This window comes from Cataglyphis hispanica, chromosome 8 (genome assembly GCF_021464435.1).
Source record: "Cataglyphis hispanica isolate Lineage 1 chromosome 8, ULB_Chis1_1.0, whole genome shotgun sequence".
Taxonomy (NCBI): Eukaryota; Metazoa; Arthropoda; class Insecta; order Hymenoptera; family Formicidae; genus Cataglyphis; species Cataglyphis hispanica.
Window position 1 is genome coordinate 5,649,680 of NC_065961.1, and position 23,129 is coordinate 5,672,808.

At 30.8% G+C, this 23,129-nt stretch overlaps 1 protein-coding gene across 4 annotated transcripts in view; it reads right to left on the reverse strand.

Moving 5' to 3' along the window:
- LOC126851683 (potassium voltage-gated channel protein eag) overlaps window positions 1-22,872 on the reverse strand; it is a 71,050-nt gene extending 48,178 nt beyond the window's left edge. For all 4 annotated transcript variants that reach the window (XM_050595881.1, XM_050595880.1, XM_050595879.1 and 1 more), the window contains exon 1: window positions 22,657-22,872. In XM_050595881.1, coding sequence (XP_050451838.1) covers window positions 22,657-22,735 — 79 coding nt within the window. In that variant the 5' untranslated portion in view covers window positions 22,736-22,872. The remainder of the gene's footprint in view (window positions 1-22,656) is intronic.
- Window positions 22,873-23,129: the final 257 nt, after the last annotated feature.

Consider the following 23,129-nt stretch of genomic DNA (forward strand, 5'->3'; position numbering starts at 1 on the left):
GGGAGATGAGTTTGTAAAGTATATCTTCGATGATACCATTCGTGCCTCTCGTCGAAAAGGAGGTCGTCGAATAAGGACGGAGATTCGAAAACGTCTATTTGCAGTATATTTCTTCTTAAAAGAGTTTTACAATATTTTATCAAAGATATTAGAGAATGTAAATGACAGCTATTACGATATGTATGCCAAAAAAAAAATCTTATAATAATTAAAAAAATCTGACATAATTAGTGCAATTAAATATTTCTCTGTAGAAGAACTCGAGACATTAATTTTATAATAAAAGTAAATTAATTATTTAAAGATAAATTTTCCCAATTTCTTCAAAAGAGCAATCGGAGACTATTACACTCTTTGGTGTATCTTTAATTACGACCTTCGCCATTTTTCTATATAATTTGTAATGTCACAAATATTTCCAAATATTGCCCTTCGTGCCGCTCGATCTTCATCGCGACTCGAACGTCGCGGGGATCTAAATTCATCGCTCGTTTCGCTAAGATTACCCTACTCACGCTACTCTCTCGCGAAAACTTTTCTCCGGCGCTTTACCGAGGGTGGTACGCAGGATGTCTCCCCCCCCCCTCCCTCTCCCCCGAAAGCATACATTTGTCGTCGGAAAACTGCAACGATTACGAGGGATAATTTATCGCCGGGTAGATCGCGTGCTGTCGCTTGTCTTAATGCGCGTCGGAGTTGCCCTCGTCAACGTCGACCCCCGTCAAGGCGAACCGTCACGATGAACCTTGGTACGCGGATCGCGAAGGGCTGATAAGGCGTGGTCGAAATCACGCGTAGCGATCCGTGTGTGCTCGACTGTGGCGTGATACAGCGTCGCTGCCGGTTGCCTACAACTAACTTGTTAACTACTAATGTAATTACGACACGCGCTGCTTGAGATCGCGGATGGGGATAGGCTGTTCTTCAGGGTCAACGCGACCTTCGGAAAAGCTCTTTCGATAGAGATACTAAATTAACGTTTGTGTGCGTGTTAGTCTATTTTCGAAGTGTGCTTACTGTTATATGTTTTGTCGTGCGTTATATCTTATCACTATATCTCTACTAATTATCATTTTAAATACAGGATATTTAGAAGATGATATTTAAATATTTCTTTAATTAAAAAAAAATTTAATATACAGCGTGTTTCTAAAGTGCAAAAAGTTTTAAAAAAGGATTCTTTGTCCAAAATTAAGGGAGGTCTTTCATATAAATTTCTATATCCCTCCTTGAGGAGTTTTACTTTTTCAAAGGAGGAGGTGAAAATTAGATTTTTCTTTTTATTAATTATAATTTTGTGTTTTTTTTCCTCCATTTTTTTTAACATTTATAATAATTTTGTTTTACTTGTTTTTTTTATACTTAAAATTCAACTTCTTGTAACTCGAAATCTATGTCATTTAACATAGTGCTGTGAATAATAATGTATTTTATTTTTTTTCTGGAAAACTATTAATTTTATTTAAAAAATTAAAAAAATAAAAAAGTTTCTTAAGGAATCAAGTTTTCTAATATTTATTTTTAGATGGCCACATTCCGGTCCGTTAAAAAGTTCTAATAAACAATTGAATAAGGGTTGTTAGCTTCATCTCCTTATAACGATACGGAAAAATTAAAAAAATATTAATTAAAAATACTAATCTTTTCTATCAGTAAAAAATGTCCACTAAATTTCATTTTTCTAAACAAAATTTGAAAAAAAATATCAAAAATTTAATTTTTACCTTTTCCTTTGGAGGAATGTAACTCGCCAGAAAGAAATATAAATATATGAATACATGTTTATGTAAAAGATCCCTCCTTAATTTTCGATAAAAGAAATCATCTCCTAAAATTTTTTGCACTTATTTAGAAACTGTATGTGATCTGATTTGATAACTCTTATATTCCCATAAATGTATTCGCATTTTGAGGAATTTTGAAAATATACGGTCAAGAAATTACACGTTAATCTTAAATTGAATATAAATATCTTTTGGCAGTTATTTGTCATTAAATTCGTAGTCCACGTGCACATCTGCTTTAATAATGAATCCGATCATGATCCCCTGCGGTTTTAAAGTTTTAGGATCGAGTCTGAAAATACGACAAATGCATATTTCAACGTTTAGTCGCCGTACTTTGTCTCCATTATAACGTACGCGAGCAAATTTTGCAACAGTAGTATATTATTTCATGCCTCAGTCTTTTCTTCCGTAAATTTTCAAACTATAATTGCCAATTATCTCTCTCTCGTTTATCTTTTTTTTTTTTAATTTAGAAAGATTCAAAGAATTGTATACATATTTTACGAAACTGCTTGATTAAAAGGCACAGACACACTATAAGTTTTGAGATCGATATTTTTAAGAGAATTGTGCACTTTTTTTTTTATTAAAAAAAGCATAGGCGACATTGAAAATTTCAAAGGAAAAACTTTAGAACAATTTTATGGCGCGACTATAGCGATAGTTTTATGCACGTGTTCATCGCTTATTTCGAGATTTCGCGAGTTATGGCAACGAGTTCAAGGAGAACGAGTAAAGGAAAACGATTCCGATTTACGCTCGCTGCGGAGACACTGCGGCATTGCGTGTTGCATTGTTGAAAAAAAAATAACACCGTGATGTCGGACGAAACGACGATTCGCAAAGCGAATTTGGAAGTCTGTACAAGTTTGTTAACATCATCACGTATGCACTAAAGTTCGCGTATAGAGAGACTAAACCTTCATTTATGGCAAGCATGTGTAACACCTTGTAGAACTTTGAAGTAACCTCATTTGGTGCTAAACTGTGTGCGATGAAAGCAGGAATCTAAGAGAAAGGTTTCAGACATGAAGAGAATTTATAATCCAACCTTTTCTCTCTGAAATATTTCTCCTTTTGTTTCTCGTTCTTTCCGTTTCTTATTAATCGATCACAAAATTTATTACGGTGATTTAGTTTAATTTATACGTTAAAAAAGAAGCATTAATATTCAAATAATTGTAAAAGTCATATTTCAGAAGTTATACTTCAAAAGAAAGAATATATATATATATATATATATAATATATATATATATTAAAAATTATTATTATTATTATATATATATATATATATATATATATATATATATATATTTTAGATGTAAAAATATTTATGTATTTTATAAAATATTGTATGTATTTTATAAAAATATTCATATTTTGAAGCAAATTATTTTTATTTTTAATTCTATTCATATATGTAATATAAATATAAGCAGATAAAAAATGAAAATAATTAGCTTTAAAATTTTAGCGTGTTATTTACGAACGTAAATTGTTACACTATCTATTTTTAATGATTACTATTCGGACAGAAATTCCTATAGAACGCAAATTTTTGCGAGAGACTCGACGGAACACGATATTCCTTTTAGATCGCGCGCATCTTGCTGTTTATATTCCATCAATATCAGACTCTCGTCAAACATCGCTTCCACTTTCAACTTCTCTCACTTCTTTTCATTTACCTTTCACAGGATTATCATTCGCATCCCCACAGAATCAAAAATAGCACAGTTCATAGACGAAAAATTTATGTCAAGTTGGAAGATGATCGTTTCGATGATGATGCCAATGAAGGCACAACATCAATGAGCTATTGTCTGCATTCTTCTCTCTCTCTTTCTTTCCCCTTGCAATATGTTACAAAAAGAATTTTACGATCCTCAAAATTGACATTGCTTTTTATACCTAAATTTATATTTTTAATAAAATTTTTATTGAGAAAAAATCTTTATAAAAGTTTTTTGAAATATTGTTTCAATAATTATTTAAATAGAATGATGCGTATTATAAATATGCAATATATGTGCTTATATTATATTGTATATTAATTATATTGTATAAAATGTTATTGTATTAATAATTAAAATCTTTATTAATATTTCTGTATTTGAGTGATAATTATATATATATATATATATATATATATATATATATATATATATATATATAAATTTATCACGATTACAAATTATTGAAAATATTTCACGACATTAAACTGTTTAAAGACTACATCATAAAAAATGCACATAAAAATTTATGCGTATATAAATTTTAATATCATTTTTAATATTAATATTTTTAATATTAAATCCCAATTTTTGAAGAGACACGTTGGTACATAAGTCTTAAAATAGATGATTGAAAAAGGTCATCGGATCAATAGAAATTGAGCAAAGCTGCTAACTTTATTTATTATTGAACTCCTGCTTTGTAAGAGAGGTCAAGAGAGAGCTTTCGCATGGAAAAAGAAAGTTTAATAAGTTATAAGAAAAGCTTTTCGTGTTATGTCATGTTCAAATTTACACAGAATAAAGAAATCGTTAAAGCAATAAGAATGTTGAATTTAATTTTGTATATATATATATATATATATATATATATATATATATATATTTTACAATTACTGATTTTATATTCCAAATAAAAAAAATATAAATATAAAAATACATTAATAATTAAATCGAATAATATTTCTATTATTATTTAATACGCTCGAAAATAATGTGATATAAAAATACCAAAAAACAGATTTTTTCTTAAATTATATTTTTATATAATTTATATAATTATATTTTTATTAATTTAATATAAACAATTTTAATTTCTTTCCTTACAAATTATGTAATATGTACATAATTTTATTTATATTTAAAGCATATTTTAACTATGTAAATAGGCCAAGATAAATAAGTTTTAGTTTTTAAAAAGAGAAAGAAATTTGTTAGAAAGAAGCTCTATTATTTATTGTTCCACACATTGTTGAGTAACACTAAATGTGAAGTTATTGCGGACGGAGTTTTGCAAATTTACGGTCGCGTCAATTATTTATCTCCGTAGCTCAGGTTCGACATTGCGCGAAATAGATTCTGTTCAAGTATTCTCGATGCAAATTTAAATTCTCCCTCGTTGTTTCCACGCGCGAGCGCACATACACACAAGAAACAGTATGTCGTTAACTCCTCTCACCTAGATTTTTCGATGCGCGTCTTCCGCCTCAGCCTCTTCTTTTCCGTGTCCATTTTTAGATTTTTATCTTCGGTCAAAGACGCTTTTCTCGTTCAAGCTGCATCTAACTCGTATCTACCTAACCTAACCTAATCTAACCTAACCTAACAAATTAAAAAAATGCTTTGCAAGAAACTTCAGCGCAATCAAATTTTTTTTTAAATCTCTTTAGAGAGAATAAATCTGTATAAATAAATTTAGATGGATTTGTATTTTTTTAATGAGCACGAAAATGATTGATTAACATTGCATTGATATCGATTTTAAATAAATGAATAAAATGGAAATATTTTTTCCACAACGTACGCCAGAGAAAATCCTTGAAAGTCATTATCGCATCAACAATTCACAATTATTTTTCGGGCAACGCGGCACTTTAACGTTTGTTGTATTCGTAGTACGATATATATTATCACAAGTCATTGTCGTTAAGTTCTTCTCCGCAAAGCGAGGAAAAACTCGCGGAGGCTAAGAATAATTAAGCCGTTCAACGAGCGAATTTGCATTGCACACACACGCAAGTTTACGGCGATGTGACTATTTCACTTGCTACATCTGAATAAATTTGACCCAATGACCTGAGAGCGACGAAACGCAGCGGAAGTAACGCGACAGCGAATCACCTCCGGTAGTTCTCACCAACTTGTTCCGATCTTCAGGCAAATTACTATCGATACGACATCGATCTCTCTTATAAATTGCATTTTTACGACTTTGAAATCCGTATCCTTTCGAACGTAAACTCTGTAAATGTTCCGCGAGAATTTACCTCTCTATCGATTGTGAATGCAAATCGAGAATCGTGCTCTTCCGGGGTTAGCGATATCACTCCGATAACCAATGTGAAGTTTTTCGTAATGTATCATTTTATCATATCTGGGAAATCTGTGAAATATGATATGCAAACGCGTGCAAATTTTTTTTTTATTATTGTATATTTTTGTATATTTTCTGAATGTGTTACTCTCCCTCTAATTAACAGAGATAGAGACAATTGATTTACATAAGTGGTCGAGATGTAATAAATTTTTAGCAATTAAATCTTTAAAAAAAAATGAAAAAAAATAATATTTCTACTTTTGAAATTACAGAAAATAAAATACGATATAATTAAGGATGTATGTGTCATATGTCAAAATATTAAAAGCATGAAAATTTCGTAAATTATTTTACTATTTCTTCTGAGTATCTGTGCAAAACCTGAGTACAATTCTCTTAATGATTTAGAAATTATTTAAAGTTAGAATTGATACTTATGGAAAATTGTTAATATCACTTACTGACAAATTTGATAAGGAAAAAACATTGTCAATGAAATAAAATTTTTTTCATATATTAAGAAATATCTAATAAATATTTGTGCAAAATTGGATTTAGATTTATTTATTTGTTTAAAAGTTATTTACTAAAAATTGTATGAAAAATATTATCTCTCTCTTTTTCTCTGCAAATTATTATTATTTTTTTTTTTATTTCTTGCAGTTGATTTTAGAAAATATTCATAATCAAAATTTTTTGTTGTAATAAATTAAGAAAAATATTAATTACAACTATTTTCTTCTACGAAGACGTCGAAAACTTTTTTTATTTACTTTTTTTGATTTTTCAAATAGTATAAACTGTCAAAATTTTTAAAATATATATTTTTTTTTTAATTTTGACAATTTTTTGCTACTATTGTACAGCCAAAACATCCTTAAGAAGGATCGAAAAGAAATTCCCTTTTGAAACAAAGAAACTTTCTTTTAATTCCTGTACATTTTGATTAAATACAATTCGTTATCATGAATGGTAATTAAATGAATGGTAATTCAACATCATCTTTTTTTATTTAAAGTATGTTTTGTACCTAACAAAGAAGTTTTACAAAAATTTGATGCGCGCTATACAAATAAATGCTCAACTTAAAGTAAATTAATGAGAGATAATTAACAACGCGTACTCGAGTCAACACTCGACTGTGTTAAAAAAGTTCTTTGTTAAAAAAGAGAAGAACACAATTCACACAAATAGGGGTGAATTAACGTCTGCGTGCCGCGTCATGTCAGGTGACTGAACATTTGGAGCGTTATATACGAGTGTGACTGTCGCTCTCACCCTCTCGCTCAACCCCGAAATTTACATAGCAAGAGCCGCGAAAATAACTGGTACGGATTAATGAGAAGCGACGCTGCACTCAGAGAAGCGGCAATGTCGAATACGTACAAATCATCACGAGTCTGAATAACGAATGTATACTATAAATATAGAATGTTGTAAGTGTTTAAATATACAGAGTGGCCCAAAGTAACGTGCTACACAAGCCAATAACTCTAAAAATATTTATTGAATCAAAAAGTTGTTCATGAGAAAGTTTTGAAGGGCTGCTTTTCTAACTACGTAAAGATAAAGTCGTCCCCGCTCCCTCTTCTAGAGGTCGGAATGATAACTTTATAATTTTAAAGGAAACTCCCTATTAAATATTACATATTTGGAATGAAAAATGTTTTTATCAGAAGTTATAAGCATTTAAAACAGAGTGCATTCAAATTAATAAATTTAATATAGTAATAATCAATATTATTAACAATAAAATATTAATATTAATTAATATGGAATTAATAATTATTAACAATTAAATATAATAAAATCATAAATTCAATGAAAGATCATAATTTTTCTATTTTTTTACTTTATCAAATATTCAAGCTATTTTCTATTCTTATCTAAACATTTATTAATTCTTTCTATGAAGTTTGCCTTAGTGTGATACCAGAAATATTGCTTATACTTAGATAAAATTTTAAGAATTAATAAGTGTTTAGAAGAGAATGAACAACAGTTTATATATTTATTATTTAATTTATTGTTTTATCATTAATTTAGCATTCTTGAAAATTTAAATGCACTTGAAAGTTTAATGCTTACAATTTTTGATAGAAGCATTTTTTAACAAATGTTTTAGATTATATTTACTAGTTTTTTTTTCGTTTAGAATAAAAATATGTAATATTTTATAATAGGTTTTTTTATAAGTTGAAATTATGAATTATCTCCTACCCCTCTTGAAGACGGAGCGGCGACAACTTTATGTTTACGTAGTTAGAAAAGCCTCTCGAATACATGAAACTTTCTCATGAACAACTTTTACGTTCGACAAATATTTTTAGAATTATTGTAATAGTTTAGGTAAGCCACCCTGTATAATGATTATAAACGTAAGAGTATTAAATAAAAGTATAATCAAAATTTTTATTTGCTTACAAAAAGCTATTATAATTAAAAAGCTAATTAATTGTTTTAATACTTATATTGTTTTGCGCTTTTTTACGTATCTATCAATAGTGAAAGTGTCTTTTGACATTAAGAAACTAACAGCTGATAAGATTTATAAACTTTTGTTCTATTCATATTTATTATATGCTCTTTTCTGTTAGACATTAATTCACCCCCTGATAATTTAATCTCTGTAATCAAATTATTCTTTAAGTTTTTGCTCGATCCTATTAATAACGTCCAGGAATGTTTCATGAACAATCGATATTTCGTCCGTTGACGATTGTCAATACCTGAATTGACAATAAATATCGACCGATCAAGAGATGCTAGAGTCTTTGGCTTATGGCAGCTGCTTTCTGTACTTCTTTTGCTCACCCCCCGATTCACCTCCTTCTCTTTTACTTTCTTTTCATCCTTTCTTTTTACTTTCCGGCTTTTTTCATAATCGGGGTGGCCGCGCTGTTTCTAAAAATAGACGTGCATCGAATAACGAGCCGAGGACGGGGATGGGGGCGGTTAGGGTTGAAGTTTGCATTGTGAACGCGTACAGAACGGTGTATATGACTACATGGTACCCCCTCCCCCCCGTATTCCCCCTCATTTCGTGTGTAACCGTAAATTTGACCCAATGACCTAGCGAACTAGGGCCGAAATGCTGCGGAAACGCCCGAGCGGCTTTCACCCTCGATCCCGAATTGCCCTTCTCTCTCTCTCTCTCTCTCCCTCCATCCTTGTTCTCCCTTTATTCCATCCCTTTGGTATCCGACGAGAGATGTTTCTCTCCCTGATCGACTATAAATGTAGGTGTAAATATTTTGTTGTTATGTATCTGTCATACAGACTAAATGTTTAATGGAGGGGCATAACAAGCGACGCCATAATGCTTCTTTGGCACCAGCGATACGTTATTTCGATGTCTCCTTCCACACAATGATTAATCTTCGACCGTTTTCGGGATAATCAGTGTGTCGCGGCGTCATAATGAATCGCGAAATTATACGCGTTATGCGAACGCACCATCGCGTTCCCATAATCGTGATCCTCTACGAAGATTCTTGGAATATCTTCGACGCAATAGGCAAGTACGATTTGTGTCGGTGATATTAAACGCGAGGCGCTAAACATTCGCGCGTCTCGATGCACGAAGATAAGTATAGAATTTTGCGCCGAGTTTGAAAAGGTAGCACGAGATAACTTTTATGTAAATCTTGTCTTAACTGAAATTTGACGGTAATGATACTAATTATCATAAATGCATTTTTTGAATTTTCGGTGAATATGCATAAAAGATCACATCTCATCGATTTAATTAATTTGTTATATATATTGTAGGATGTAGGGAGTGTGTTCTGAATAATTCTCCGCAGGAATGAAGTAGCAGATGGCATTAGTTTAGAAGATATAATCAATTAAAGTTTGATATTAAAGTTTATAATGTTGTAATAATTTGTTATTTTTTGATTGAAAAAGATTGTTATAACATTTACACAACGGGGAGAGGCTTTGCCTTTCTTTCTATATCCATCTCATAAAAATTCTAACCTAATCCAAACCTATTTTTAATCATAAAGTAAAGTTGGGTTGAGTTAGGTTAGCCTTTTTTCGAAATTGGAGTGCAGGAGAAGAAGTAGAGCTTCTTCCTCGCTTAAGCAATAAATAATATTTTTCAATAAATAATATTTTTCAAGACAAAACTCACATATTCATGTAGTCGCATATTGAAAGCTGTTAACGAACTGCGAAAAATAAGTGAAACTGATTATTGACAAAATATCTATGACCATGTATATCTATCCCGTAAATGTAAACAAACACTTTTTCCATGCTTACAACATAAAATATAATGTATACAAACTTTACTTTTCCTAATATTTACTTTATAATATCTGAGAAAAAGCATTACAAATTTATAAAACTTTAATTTGTGATATCTCTTAAACCAATGCCATCTGCTACTTGATTCTTGCGGGGAATTATTTAGGATACTCTTCCCTACAACATATCTAAGTGACTATTAAATTAGTGATCTTTTATATTTACCGAATTTTTAATATTAAACGTTGCAATTGGAAAGAGAAATAATTAAAAATCATATAAGAATGAGAACGGATGTCATTGAAAAATTATATGACAAGATTATCCATCACGAGATTAAGCCTCTGTATGTACACTAGATCTTTAAAGGAATAGTCGAAATTATCGTTTTTTCGTTTTTTCCTGTATTTTAGCACAAATTTCAATTTTTATTTAAAAAAACTTTGGAACATTTGACTTTACTAACTTAACTTTATTAACTTTTGGATAATGCACTACACACTCTAAGAAATAACCCTTATTTTTTCCGATTTTTTTGAAAGTTTGGAACAGTTAGAAAACTTGGACTATCCTTTAAAGGCTCAGTGTGCACACCGAAGATGTCAAAAACAAGTGTACACACGGAGGGTTAATATAAAAGTTTCCTAATGTCAGACATTATTTAGTAATATTGTCGATTAGTATGTAGTGACCGCTAATAAATCTTTCTCTCTTTTTTCACGCGATTTTACTGGATCACTGTTATTCCGCGGTGTAAAGTGCTGTTATATCACATCGACTGCTATGATATATCGCGTCTGTAGCATTACGTAAAATGCGAAACATATGTTTATGATATGCCTCGATACTACTTCTTTTCCCGATCGATTTGCGAAAGTAAAGCGGGGAACGAAACGTAAATAGAAAGCCGAAACCAGAGTGTAAATACATACCAACTCCGATAGTTAATGTAAGCTTTATTGCACGATCTGTATATAATTCAATACGCTACGTACAAATGTATTATGTTATTTTGCGATATATAAGCGCCATATATACAAAAAATATAGATACAGCAAAATGTGCACGAGATATAATACATTACATCGCGGCAACGGTTTATGTCACCTCACTTTTCCGAGCGATAAACGAAAAGATATTTCAGAATCCCTAGTCTCGTGTATACAGTAAAAAAAGTTGGAAGTAGAACAAAACTTTCGGATTAAGTGACGTTTAAATGTGTGTAGTAATAGTATTAATTTTAATTACTTATTTAAGGGGATATATCCGAAAAATGAATACATTTTCCAGATTCTTTTTGCAGTGAAACAATATGATAATTTTTTTTTTTTTTTTTTGCAATATTAATACAATATTATTAAGTATTTAAATAAAAATCTTTAACTTAAAAAATTTTTTTTTAAGAGTGCAAATATAAATCTACAAATATTTGCCTAATTAAAAAAATTTTTTTTCTTTTAATCTGAAAATTTTTATTTAAGTACTTAATAATGTTGTGTTAATAAAATAAAAAAAAATAAAAAGTTTTTATCAAGTTGTTGCGATTTAAAAAATCTAGAAAATGTTTATTCATTTTTCCAGAGTTTAAACGTTACGAGTATTTTTTAATTCTTAATTCTAACTGTCCTAATATAGGTGCACATAAAGAAAATATACCATATGTATCAAATAAACAAAGAAATTCCTTATTACTAGCGTACGTATTTTGTATTTAAATTAAATTTATATAAAAAAAGTTTTAAAAATTATATATCAATTTTGCATGTTAAAACGAAAATTTAATTATTATTATATGTGTATATTTAAAGTTATATATTAAATGTATAAATGTATAAAATTTTATGATGCTCCCATTCAATTTATAAAGTATTTCTGCATATATATAAATAAAATTTAAATTTTGTACACATAAGAATAAGACTTATTGAAGGAAATGACAGAGATGGATCTTGATAAACAATTCGTAATATTGAATGTCAAAACCGACGAAAAAGACGGCAAGAAAATGGATTGTTTTAGGAAGCACGTTCGCATCGATATCGTCCATTTGACAGCTTTTTAAATTTTATTATATATTTTTCATTCCATATTCCCGGCATTCTCTCGGCAGTTATCGTGCGTGGCCATTCTCCACGTGTACTTTTCCCTCAAAAACAAAGATCTCTCGCGTCCTTTAAGCAAACAATGATGACGTCAAAAAAAAAAGATGGATGGAAATTGCTTTATAATATTTTGACATTATTTGCATCGTTCTATTAAAAAAAAATAAAAGAGAGAAATATTATATGAAATAAGTTGTCACCAGATACGTCATTTCTGTAACAAGATTCTTTTATAAAAACGAAAAAAAAAAATTATTGCGGCATACAGTAACACGATAGAGCGCTTCTCGCGGAAATGTCACGAGCTACGTAAATTTATAATCTAGACGGGGATAAAAACGAGACGTCATTAATCATGCAGCGCGCATCCCGGCGATGCTTCTCGGGTTGCGATATTCGCTTTATCGTGCTCAATTTTGAAGAAATGGTGAAAATTTTAGCCAACGGAAATGCACGATATTTTTTATCGGATCATAACTTTTGTGTCATAATCCATGTCTCGCGAAATGTCTTCTCTGACTAATCACAGCCGGATATTCGAGTATCGTTACGCAATCATGTGCGAAAGAATATAACTTTTAATTAAGAGACATAGAATATAATTTTTAAAGCGCGTTAATATTCTTTTTATCATTTCTGCCACACTAAATATAACGCAGTAATTTGAAAAAATTTTGTAAAGTTTGTAAAGCGTTTCATATACAGAACAGACATTATTTCATTACTAAAATTAAATTTATTTTATTAATATACTTATTTATAGTACACGCTAAAAATACAATCAAATTAAAAATAATATTTTTAAGTTTTTCTTAAAATTAAAAGTGTTATCTAAAGATGTGATCCACATTGATTGGTGTATCGATAATTTTTTTTTTTTTGATAAAGTTTGTTAAACCACCTCTGTTGTTGTATCAAGAAAAACAATCTTGCTCGCAAATTAATGAAGTTCAGTATTTACCCGGTTTTAATAGCTTTTGAAAGTTTAATCGTCCCCTATTTAAGACTAAACCTATCAAACAACGACTAGCTCCCTAATTTCGTGGAAGCCGTACATTTTCTCAGTGCTGCTTCAAAAATTATAATCTTTCTTCAAAAATCATATCTATCATATTTTAAATACAAATTTATTACGAATATAATAAATTGCATCGCGAAAAATTAGATAAGATATTTGCAATTATTCGTGCAAGTGCAGGATTTTTTGACAGATTCAAGATTAATTTATCAAGTGTCAAAGATTTATCAAGTGTAAGAGATTAAAAGAATTAAAAGGATTAAATTAAACTAAAAGGATTAAAAGAGGAGAGAACAAAAATGTAAAATTACATTTTTAGATTTAAAAATATTTAAACATATAAATATATAAACGTTATATATATAATGTATCTATTGCGAGAAATACGAGTTTTTTGTGCGGAGAATAAAATTGTAACGTCACGCCACTCAATTGAAATAGCATTTTGTATGATCAGAAAAATGACGGAAGTTATATTTTCAACATTTCACGCTTGTCCGCTGTTATATGTCGTGGCTGTTATATCTCGTGAAGAAAGTTTCTTTGCAGAGTTACTTTATAACAAGTAACATTCTTTTTTTTCTTTCTAACACGTCAAACTTCTGTACTAATTTCACGACGAAAGTCTCGCGTGTAAACTTTCATTAAAAAGAGCACGAAAACATTTTCAATCGATGAAACATTTTATTTTTCTACCTTTTTCCAAATAAAGTTATATATAATAGTTAATATATATATTAATAGTTAATATTAATAATAGTTATTGCAATAGTCATATATATAATAGCAATATATATAATATTAATATATAATAGTAATATATATATATATATATATATATATATATATATAAACTATTAATATTAATAATAGTTGACTTGTATAAAAAATAAATTTGTGCAAAAAAATTTATTGACTCTAGACAAGTATAATTTATATCATATATTCATTTTTCATTCATATCAAATTCAGGCTGCAGTTGCATTTATTAAATCTTTTAAATTTTATATCGAAAGTTAATTATATCAGCTGTCAAGACACATAAAGTTTATACCTCAATGTAATCTAATCTCTCCTGTTCTCCGTTTTATTTACCGTAAAATATATGATCAAGTCGCCCCAGGAGATTTATGAACGCAACCTCGAGGCACAATACTTCTCATTTCTCGATTCTAAACATTTCTCGTCTAATATCCGGACAAATGAAAGGAAATAACGCATGCATTTTTGCGGATATTGACGGATATTTTGTTTCAACTATAAAATAACTTATAACGAGCCAACTCGAAGGTCGCGTATGCATTTTTATTTCTCTTGTCCAATAAAACGCTCTAATTTAAAGCATTTTAGAATTTTAGATCAATAAATAAAATAGCATTCTATGTTGCTTTGATTATATTTTCTTTCAAAGATTTTCATGAAGCTTTCATGAAAATCTTTGACAGAATCTGTTTTTGTTTTCATAAAAGTTTTATGCTGCCGTATCCGAATGAAATATCAGAAAGAATGCGTATTAAATATAAGGCTGACCCATTTGTTTCTTTTTCCACTGCAATAATTTTTTTCTTCGATCGGTTATTGCTAAGAGAACAGGATGCGCGCATCGCGCGAGATTGTGCAGAAAAGAATAACTTTTTCAACAAAAGCAAGATTCGCTATACGAAATCCCCCCATCTCTCAATCCATAAAATATTTTTCGGCGCTGTCTGATATCTGTGTTGGAATCCCGCTGGCTCTTCGCTTTGGGCGAAATGGGATAATATTAATCGTCGGAAGGATATCGTGCGCGCAACGACGCGATACGATACGCTCGCTCAGGCTCTGAGAGAAACGTGCTTTCAAGGCCAAAGAATAAAAAAACAGGTTGGCAAGTTATATCTTGGGGAATCGATGCTCGCGCGGGAGGAGAGAGATAAGCTCATGAACTAAGGGAACTTATACTAGGTCAAGCGTGAAACCGCAACTCAGACTGAGATATCGAATGTTTCGGCATTCGAAGCATAAATAATCTTTCACTTTGCATAATTAATGTTGCATTATTATGTAATATTAAAAATATTTTGTACGTTTATATTGTTTGAAAAATCATATAAATAAATCCAAGTTATGAAAAGAATTAAAGTATCATAAAATAATATGATTTTTTACATCTTCGTAAAAAAAATATTTGTAATTAATACTTTTCCTAATTTATGACAAAAACTTTTGATTCATTCTTTTTATAAGCCGGATTTATTTATTTTTTTTTCAAACAGTATAAACGTATATAATATCTTTTTTTTTTTAATTTTGACAGTTTTTTTTCTATTATTTTATATTCAAAATATCTTTAAATACATGCTTGTAAAATTAAAGAATTAAAAATAAACATCATATAGAATGTCTCGGCATCATACTTGTCAACTGATAGATTAGCTATCATATTTTTATTTCTTTTAATTCTATTTTTACTATCTATTTAATGTAATACCAGAGTAATGCCTTAATAGAAAAAAATTATATTCTAAAAAGAAATTTGAACAAAAAACCAGATATTTAAATTAGTGATTCTAATACATTAAATATATGTATTAATTGCGTGAGCAATTTATCTTTGATCCTCTCATTTCAGCTCGATTTATCTAACTGGAAATTGTATTCGCGAAACTTTCATAGAAACCGTAACACAGTAAAGCTGTTAGGCTTATCAGACTCTATCTATCAACTCGATATTTCTGTACAACTCCTTGTCGTTAAACAAACAACGCGACCAATGTTTTAGGTGCTTTTGCGTAACTAATAGCCGCAATTAAAAGCGCTCAAGATGTTCATTCTAATTATCCTAGATACTATATTCGTGAAATAAATTTCAAATAAATCACAGATTATTAATTAAATTTAATGGTTACAGCTAATATATACAAATGAATAACTCGAATAGAGAACAGTGTAAATCTAATTTCCATATTATAATTAAGAGCTTTTATTTATTTATCATTATTTTATTTGTTTGAAACATTTAAGCTTTACATATATGTTTAATGAGATGCACTGACTGTTCTAACGCTTTACGATTCATTTAATGCTATACGTAAAATTTCGAAATTTTGCATCAATCGAGAAACGACTATTAATCTAATTTTCTGGCAGTGGAATTTTTTGTAAAGAATAAGGAAAAGAAATAAGTCAATCAATACGAATTTGTAGTCTTGTAAAAAGACAGTATATCATCGATCACTGAAACTACTAGATTTTCTTCGTAAATTTTGCTAGCTGGAGAATAAATTGCGGAGAGAAGCAACGGGTCCAATATACCGACGATTTCGTTTTTAATTTCACTTGGACACTTGCAATATTGATGAGATCATAAAAGAAAGGACTTGCTAAATTCCTCGATCCATCAAAATCGAAATTCTAATAATGGCTTATATCCAAAGAGAAAGAATTTTCCATCAAGATGGTTTAAATTCCAAATTAAAAATTTTTAAGAACAAAAGGAGTTTCCTTCAACGTCGGTTTGTAAGAATTTAATGAAAAAATACGTTTTTCCCTTTTCATAATATCTGTAAAATGTCTAAATAATAACGGGAGGAGAAAAATATCTTTGCGTCGCGTCGACTGAAATTGAAAGAAGAGGTAATCCTCGGATCGTGAGCGTTAAAATAGCCAAAGAGGTTCTAGTATAAAGTTTGAAAGTTTCTTTGAAATTGTTGGGGCGAAGATTCTGCATGAAACAAAAGATGCATACATAAGTAAAGTAAAATGTGTATCTTCATCTGGAACGATCATTTGTTTGCATTATTAATGTTACACTATATTGGCAATTATTTTATTAAAATCGTTTTCTTTATTCTATTAATTACATATTTTATAAATTTATTAAATAAACTAATTAAATAAACTCTATATTAAATAAACTTTGTTAACAAATATTGCAATATACATTCACCAACCGTCTTTCGATCAAGCTGTTGTTAATATTGTAACAATTCTTTATTTATTTAATAAAAAAGTATGATGAATTTGCATAAAAGATCTCACTAATTTAATCGCCTAGATATGTTGTAGAGGAATTTTGAGTGATTCCTCGCAAGTATCATGTGGCATTGATTTAGTTTAGAAGATATAACAAATTGAAGTTTGACATTAAAGTTTGTGTATGCTAAAATAATTTGTTATTTTTTAATTGAATTGTTTTATATACAACATTTAGGGGGAACTCCACCCCTCCCCCTACACCCTTTTCCCGAAAAGATTTTTAATCTAACCTAAACCTATTTTCAGTCTTGAAAGTAAAGTTGGATTTGGTTAGGTTAGAATTTTTTCGAGATGAGAATGCAAAGGGAGGGGAATTCGTCCCTCGCCCACACATTAAATAAATAATATTTTTTTAAACAAAACTCAGAAATTCATGTAGTTGCACGTTAAAAGCTGTTAATAAACTGCGAGAAATAGGTGAAATTAATTATTGATAAAATCTTTAATTTTTGTGGAAAATTATTTAATATACTATATTTAAATGGCGGTTAAATCAGTGAAATGTGACTTTTTATGCATATTTACTGAAAGTATCATTATTTATAATTAAAGAGAGATGTATTATTCAGTGCAAATTGCTCTTTATACGAGCCACAATTGCTACAAATTGCAGAAAGATGCGAATCTGTAAATGGCATGATAAAACGCAAGGACTTAAGGGAACAGCAAACAAATGGATAGTGCAGCTCGATGAGAGATAGTGGTAAATCCCCTTTATTCACAGGCAAGCGTGTGCGAGCGTAAAAACGGCGCCATGAACTCGCCATCGTATAGCTAAATATAGACGGCACATGGCACGCTTTTCCAACTTTCCTCGAGTTTCAAAGCTGCAAAGCTAGTAGCAAGTAAAACACGGTAACTGAATTCTCTCTGTCATCTGTCACAATCATCTCTCAAGAGATGTATCCTCTCGGTGTGCTCTCTCCCGGTCATATATTTCATCTCCTCCCATAAACTCTTACAATAAGATCCTATCGCTTCTACTGTTGTTTAATAGTTCTCATCTGTCTTCTCATCCATCGCGGCGAATCTTCGTCTAACAAGAATTACGATCATCGCGATTGTTTTCGAACGTTTACGCTCTTTTACGAGTATTAAAGTGCTAAAATTAACTGTATAATAAATTTGCTTCGACAGGAATCGGTAATCAATATCGAAAACAGTTTGAATAACTGATAGGATTATAGCGGCTGAATTAATTCACGAATTGTCGTCATCGATACCACATCGACGCGTGCCATCAATATTATATGAAAATAACGAATCCTATAAGCATCTGTCAGACTATACGAGAACGTTTCATCCAATATGTAAAACAAAAGTAACAATAATATACTATAAACAAATAAGAATTTCTTTTTTTCTTTACAAAAGAAAATTTTAAACAATCTAATTACTTTATACAAATGTTTAATTTCTCCGCCATGTAATGGGACTATCTTATTTTCAATATTCGCGAGAGGCTAGAAAAAAATTCTTGCACATATACCCGTATATATATATATATATATATATATATATATATATATATATATATATATGTATGTATAATTGTTTCTACAAAAAAGTGTAATTATTTACAATGTATTTTTTAACAATTATTAGTATTTTTTATATCAATTTATTCATCTCATTATTCTGTACAGAAAAGTATTACAGTAAGATTATCGAAAACTAAATATTTTATAAGATATTTTATATTTTATATCAAAATATGTCAGATTAAGATATAAAATTCAAAGATATAAAAACTCAAAGAATACTTAATAAAAAAAATACTTTATTATAGTGTTTTGAAAATATCTCAAGAAGGACTATAAAAGTATGCAATAAAAATATGGAGTTTAAAAACAAAGTTGATTGTGAAATAACTTTGAAACCTTCCACCAAATAAAAACCAATAAGTGGTGCAATATTTCCCCCTTGAAATCAGATAATTCTTGTATAAATAATTTTTCTCAAAAATGCCGTCTTTCTGAGATAAAAATTTGTAACACTTTATTTTGAATACCCATATATATATATATATATATATATATATATATATATATATATATATATAAAGAGAGAGAGAGAGAGAGAGCAATCAAAAGAAATCAATACAGCAAACTGATATACACTTTTTTTGCAAAAAAAGCTTGAGAAGGATGCCAATTTTGCACTTACGATATATTATACAGGCGTTTTTAAAAGCCTCCATTCTCAATATTTGTGAAAAGCACGGGGGAGGAAAGACCGATCTAACATACAATACATGCGACACGTATTGACGACATCGGTCACCACCCCCTCGTTCCAAGCGATGGCACGAAACGTCGGGTTTGTACGGTGTTTATCGACAGCTACCTGGCGTTAGTTTGACTAATGAGCGTGCGCGCGCGCGAAAGGGGAGGATAGGCTGTTCGAGCTCTCTGCTCGAGTGTTGTCGCGTGTCGCAAACCATTTCACACGGCTCCCTCTGATGATTTTCAATCAGGATAATGCATCAAAGCGGTACACCTGTGCCGTCAACGTCAATATTCGCTTCACTCGCCGTATTTGCGAGCGCACCCGCGTAAATCGAAATCATCGGTTTTGTGTGTAATTTACTTCCGGGGCAGTGGCTCGTCGAAAATATTGCATCGTCGCTTTGGCCGTTAATAATTCGCTCTATCGGCCGATTCGCCGTTGCGTTATTGTTGTACCGCGGCCCTGCCATGTTTGTTTGTAATACATGTCTCTGTTTCCGTTCGGGATAAAGATGTAAATATTTTCCCATAATTGTTCTCCCTTCCATTCGGTCCAGTTCGTTACAAGCTTTTTCCTCGCGCAAAGTCGGATTAGTTTAATCGCGTTTTACCGCATTTTACCGCAATCAATTTGTCGATCGAGAGGGATTAATCAAAATGATAGTAATGCTACAACCTATCCAAGCAGAACAGAAAATCATAATAATATCATCGTAATATCAAATAACATCAAAATGACTATCATTTTGGGGTCATTTTGATGTTATTTTGATATCATTTGATATTATTGTGATTTTCTGTTTTGTTTGGGGAAAATATCAATTAGTGTTGTCAATAGAGATCAGTAAGGGACCAAAATTTAACGCCAAAATAACGTACGCTTGGGCATTTATTTTCGATAATAAAATGTTTTAAAATATTTAATTTAAATAATCGAATAAAACATTCAAGAAAATATTTAAAAAAATTATAAGACCAATAAAACCATATTACGTTAATAATAATAAATAATTATAAATATACTCATATAAACATTAATTAATATATACTATATAAATTGTTATATTATTAAAATAATTAAAATATCGCGCTTTTATATTCATTCCGAAATGTGTCACATTTGCCGCACGACTAAAATTAACTCGAAGATCGATATAAATCTTTATCGAGTAATTCTTTCAAAAAAGCTGATATGATGACTTTATACGCTACGCGAACCTAATCCTCGTCTATCTCGTCATGCAGAGCATTTTTCCGGGGGAACATAGTCTGAATAAATCTACATCGCTTCCTCCCCATCCCCGAAGCGCCGTCAAGTCGAGGACGCGAGATGACAGAAAGCTCACCGATAACTTCGACGACTGCGTGGTGGTGCGTGCGCAGCACCCGGAGGCGGAAGCCCGATAGGATTTATTATCCTTACGGAGAGAAGCCGCTGGGGAGATTTCGGTCTTTCACATCGAAGAAAATTTAAGAAGCTCCGCGGGGGTAAAAAGCCATAAAAAAGCCAATCTCGATACTTCGCGTAAACATGACAAACGTCGTCGGAAGGTGTAGAAATTTCGCTAAAGGAAACTTGCCATCTTGTCCAGCGATTGATAACTGATAAAATCTTTCCCTCTTAATTCGCATTATCATAACTCTCCCATAATTCTCGTATTATTATATAGGTGAGCGTAACTTTTCGCCATGTAAACCGCTTACCCATTTAATGTAATTTTGAGATCCTACGTTCTACCTAGTTCTACCTCTCATCGAATTTAACTCGGCTTTAGATGCATTAATTTATTAAGAGATTTATTTTACGTTTATTACGTTGCGCTAAATGAGAGATAAGGTGATATAAATTTTTTTTTTTATATATTTTATATTTTAGTAATATTACATTTTAGATTACGTTATATATAACTTCGTTAAATTTCTCTCTCTCGTGACAACAAATCAAATTGTAAAACGTCATGCTAGAGTTACGATGTTACATACTTTTTATTGCACTCATTCGATATATTACCGATGGGAGCGATAAGAATAAAATTACAAACGCGACGAAATTTGAACGACCGTTCCGAACTTTTAATTAACTCCAAGTTAAAACTTGTTCTGCAAAGATCCATCAAACGCTATTACGGTACCTGAAATTTACTTGTACGCGATGCGCTTTGAACGCGTACCTAATACTTTATTCTCTAGAAATGAGTAAGTCAGTGTATCAGTATATGTATATATATAATCGAACAAGTTCGCCTTCATTTACGATCCGCTTGACTGCCTTTGCTATTTTTGGACGTATATGAATATAGAGAATTCCGACAGATTCCGGAAATTCGAGGCATTCCAATTAGGAAAATCGATATCAAATTACATGCTTGATTTAGCCCTTCCATAACTGCCAAAAGATTTATTTATGATGCTTGAATCTGCAGCGTGGCAGTATTCTCTATAAAATATGATACTATCGCAAACCATAAAATCTGTGTAACAAAATTATGATTGAGAAATTTGAGAATAATTGTATAATAGGAAATATTGATTTATGTAAAATTAATAATTAATAATTTATATTTTTATATCTCAAATAAATTTGTAGAATATTTAATTGATTTATGTCACTGTGCGTGTCTGAAATACAATTAATTAAATAATATTTCACTGCATTGATTGCAATTATATCCATACTTTTTTGTTGCTGGAAATAACAAAGTTTGGCACTTTTTACCGACTTCTGTCATTCCAATTGCGAATTGTGAATTAAAGTTTTTGGCGATTTTCTAAAGCCTTAATTGTATAAAATATCTCACTTCTCGCGCATTATTCTTTGATGCCTTATCTAATCTGGATTTTTTTTTAAATGTCCGAGAGTCATCATTTATCGTAACCTTAATAATTTTTAGCGTATATCTTTGCAATTAAACTTGAAAGAAAATTAAAATTCCAATTAACTTTATCTGAAATTTAGTTAAAGAATATTTTATTATCCGTTTGAGACTCCCTTTGTTTCGCGAAAAAGGAAACTTCGTTTTTCAATCGCATAGTGCTCGAAATTTATTAATAAGCGTCTTGATTTTTGCTAATAAAAAATCGATTGAACCAAGCCGAAGAATCTACATTATCTCTCCGAGAAATATACCTACATACTTTTTAAAATTTATACAAACGAGATAATAAGACATAGAAACATAAGAGCCAACCAAAACTCACGTTGACTGCTACTGCGTCGTATGATGTTCTCCAGAAACGTGTTTTGGGGGGCTACCAGGCCCCTGCGGCCCCCTGGCATCCTTTCTTCGTTGAATAGTCCCGGATCCTGGTCGCTGCGGTGGCTATCAGGATCTCGGCCAGCCTGTACCGGCTAGGATGATCTCAAGCCGCCCGTGACACATGATGAAAATCCTTCGTATCTCTTTTCCTTTTCTCTTTTTGCTGCTTTTAGCCCGGTAATCTTACCTCTGATGAGTATATCTCTCGGTAATGTGTAACGAAAGCGACGAAGGTACACCTCACGCACTCAAATTCGTTCGCGATGTCACTCGAACGCGGCGATTCATCATCGTGATTCATTTAGATCGGTACACGCGCGCGCACGCGCGAAAACGTCCAGTACTAGTCCGAAATAAGTACAAAGTTTTGTATAAGCGTGTAACAACAAGCAGTTCTTTTCGGAGAGCGAGTGT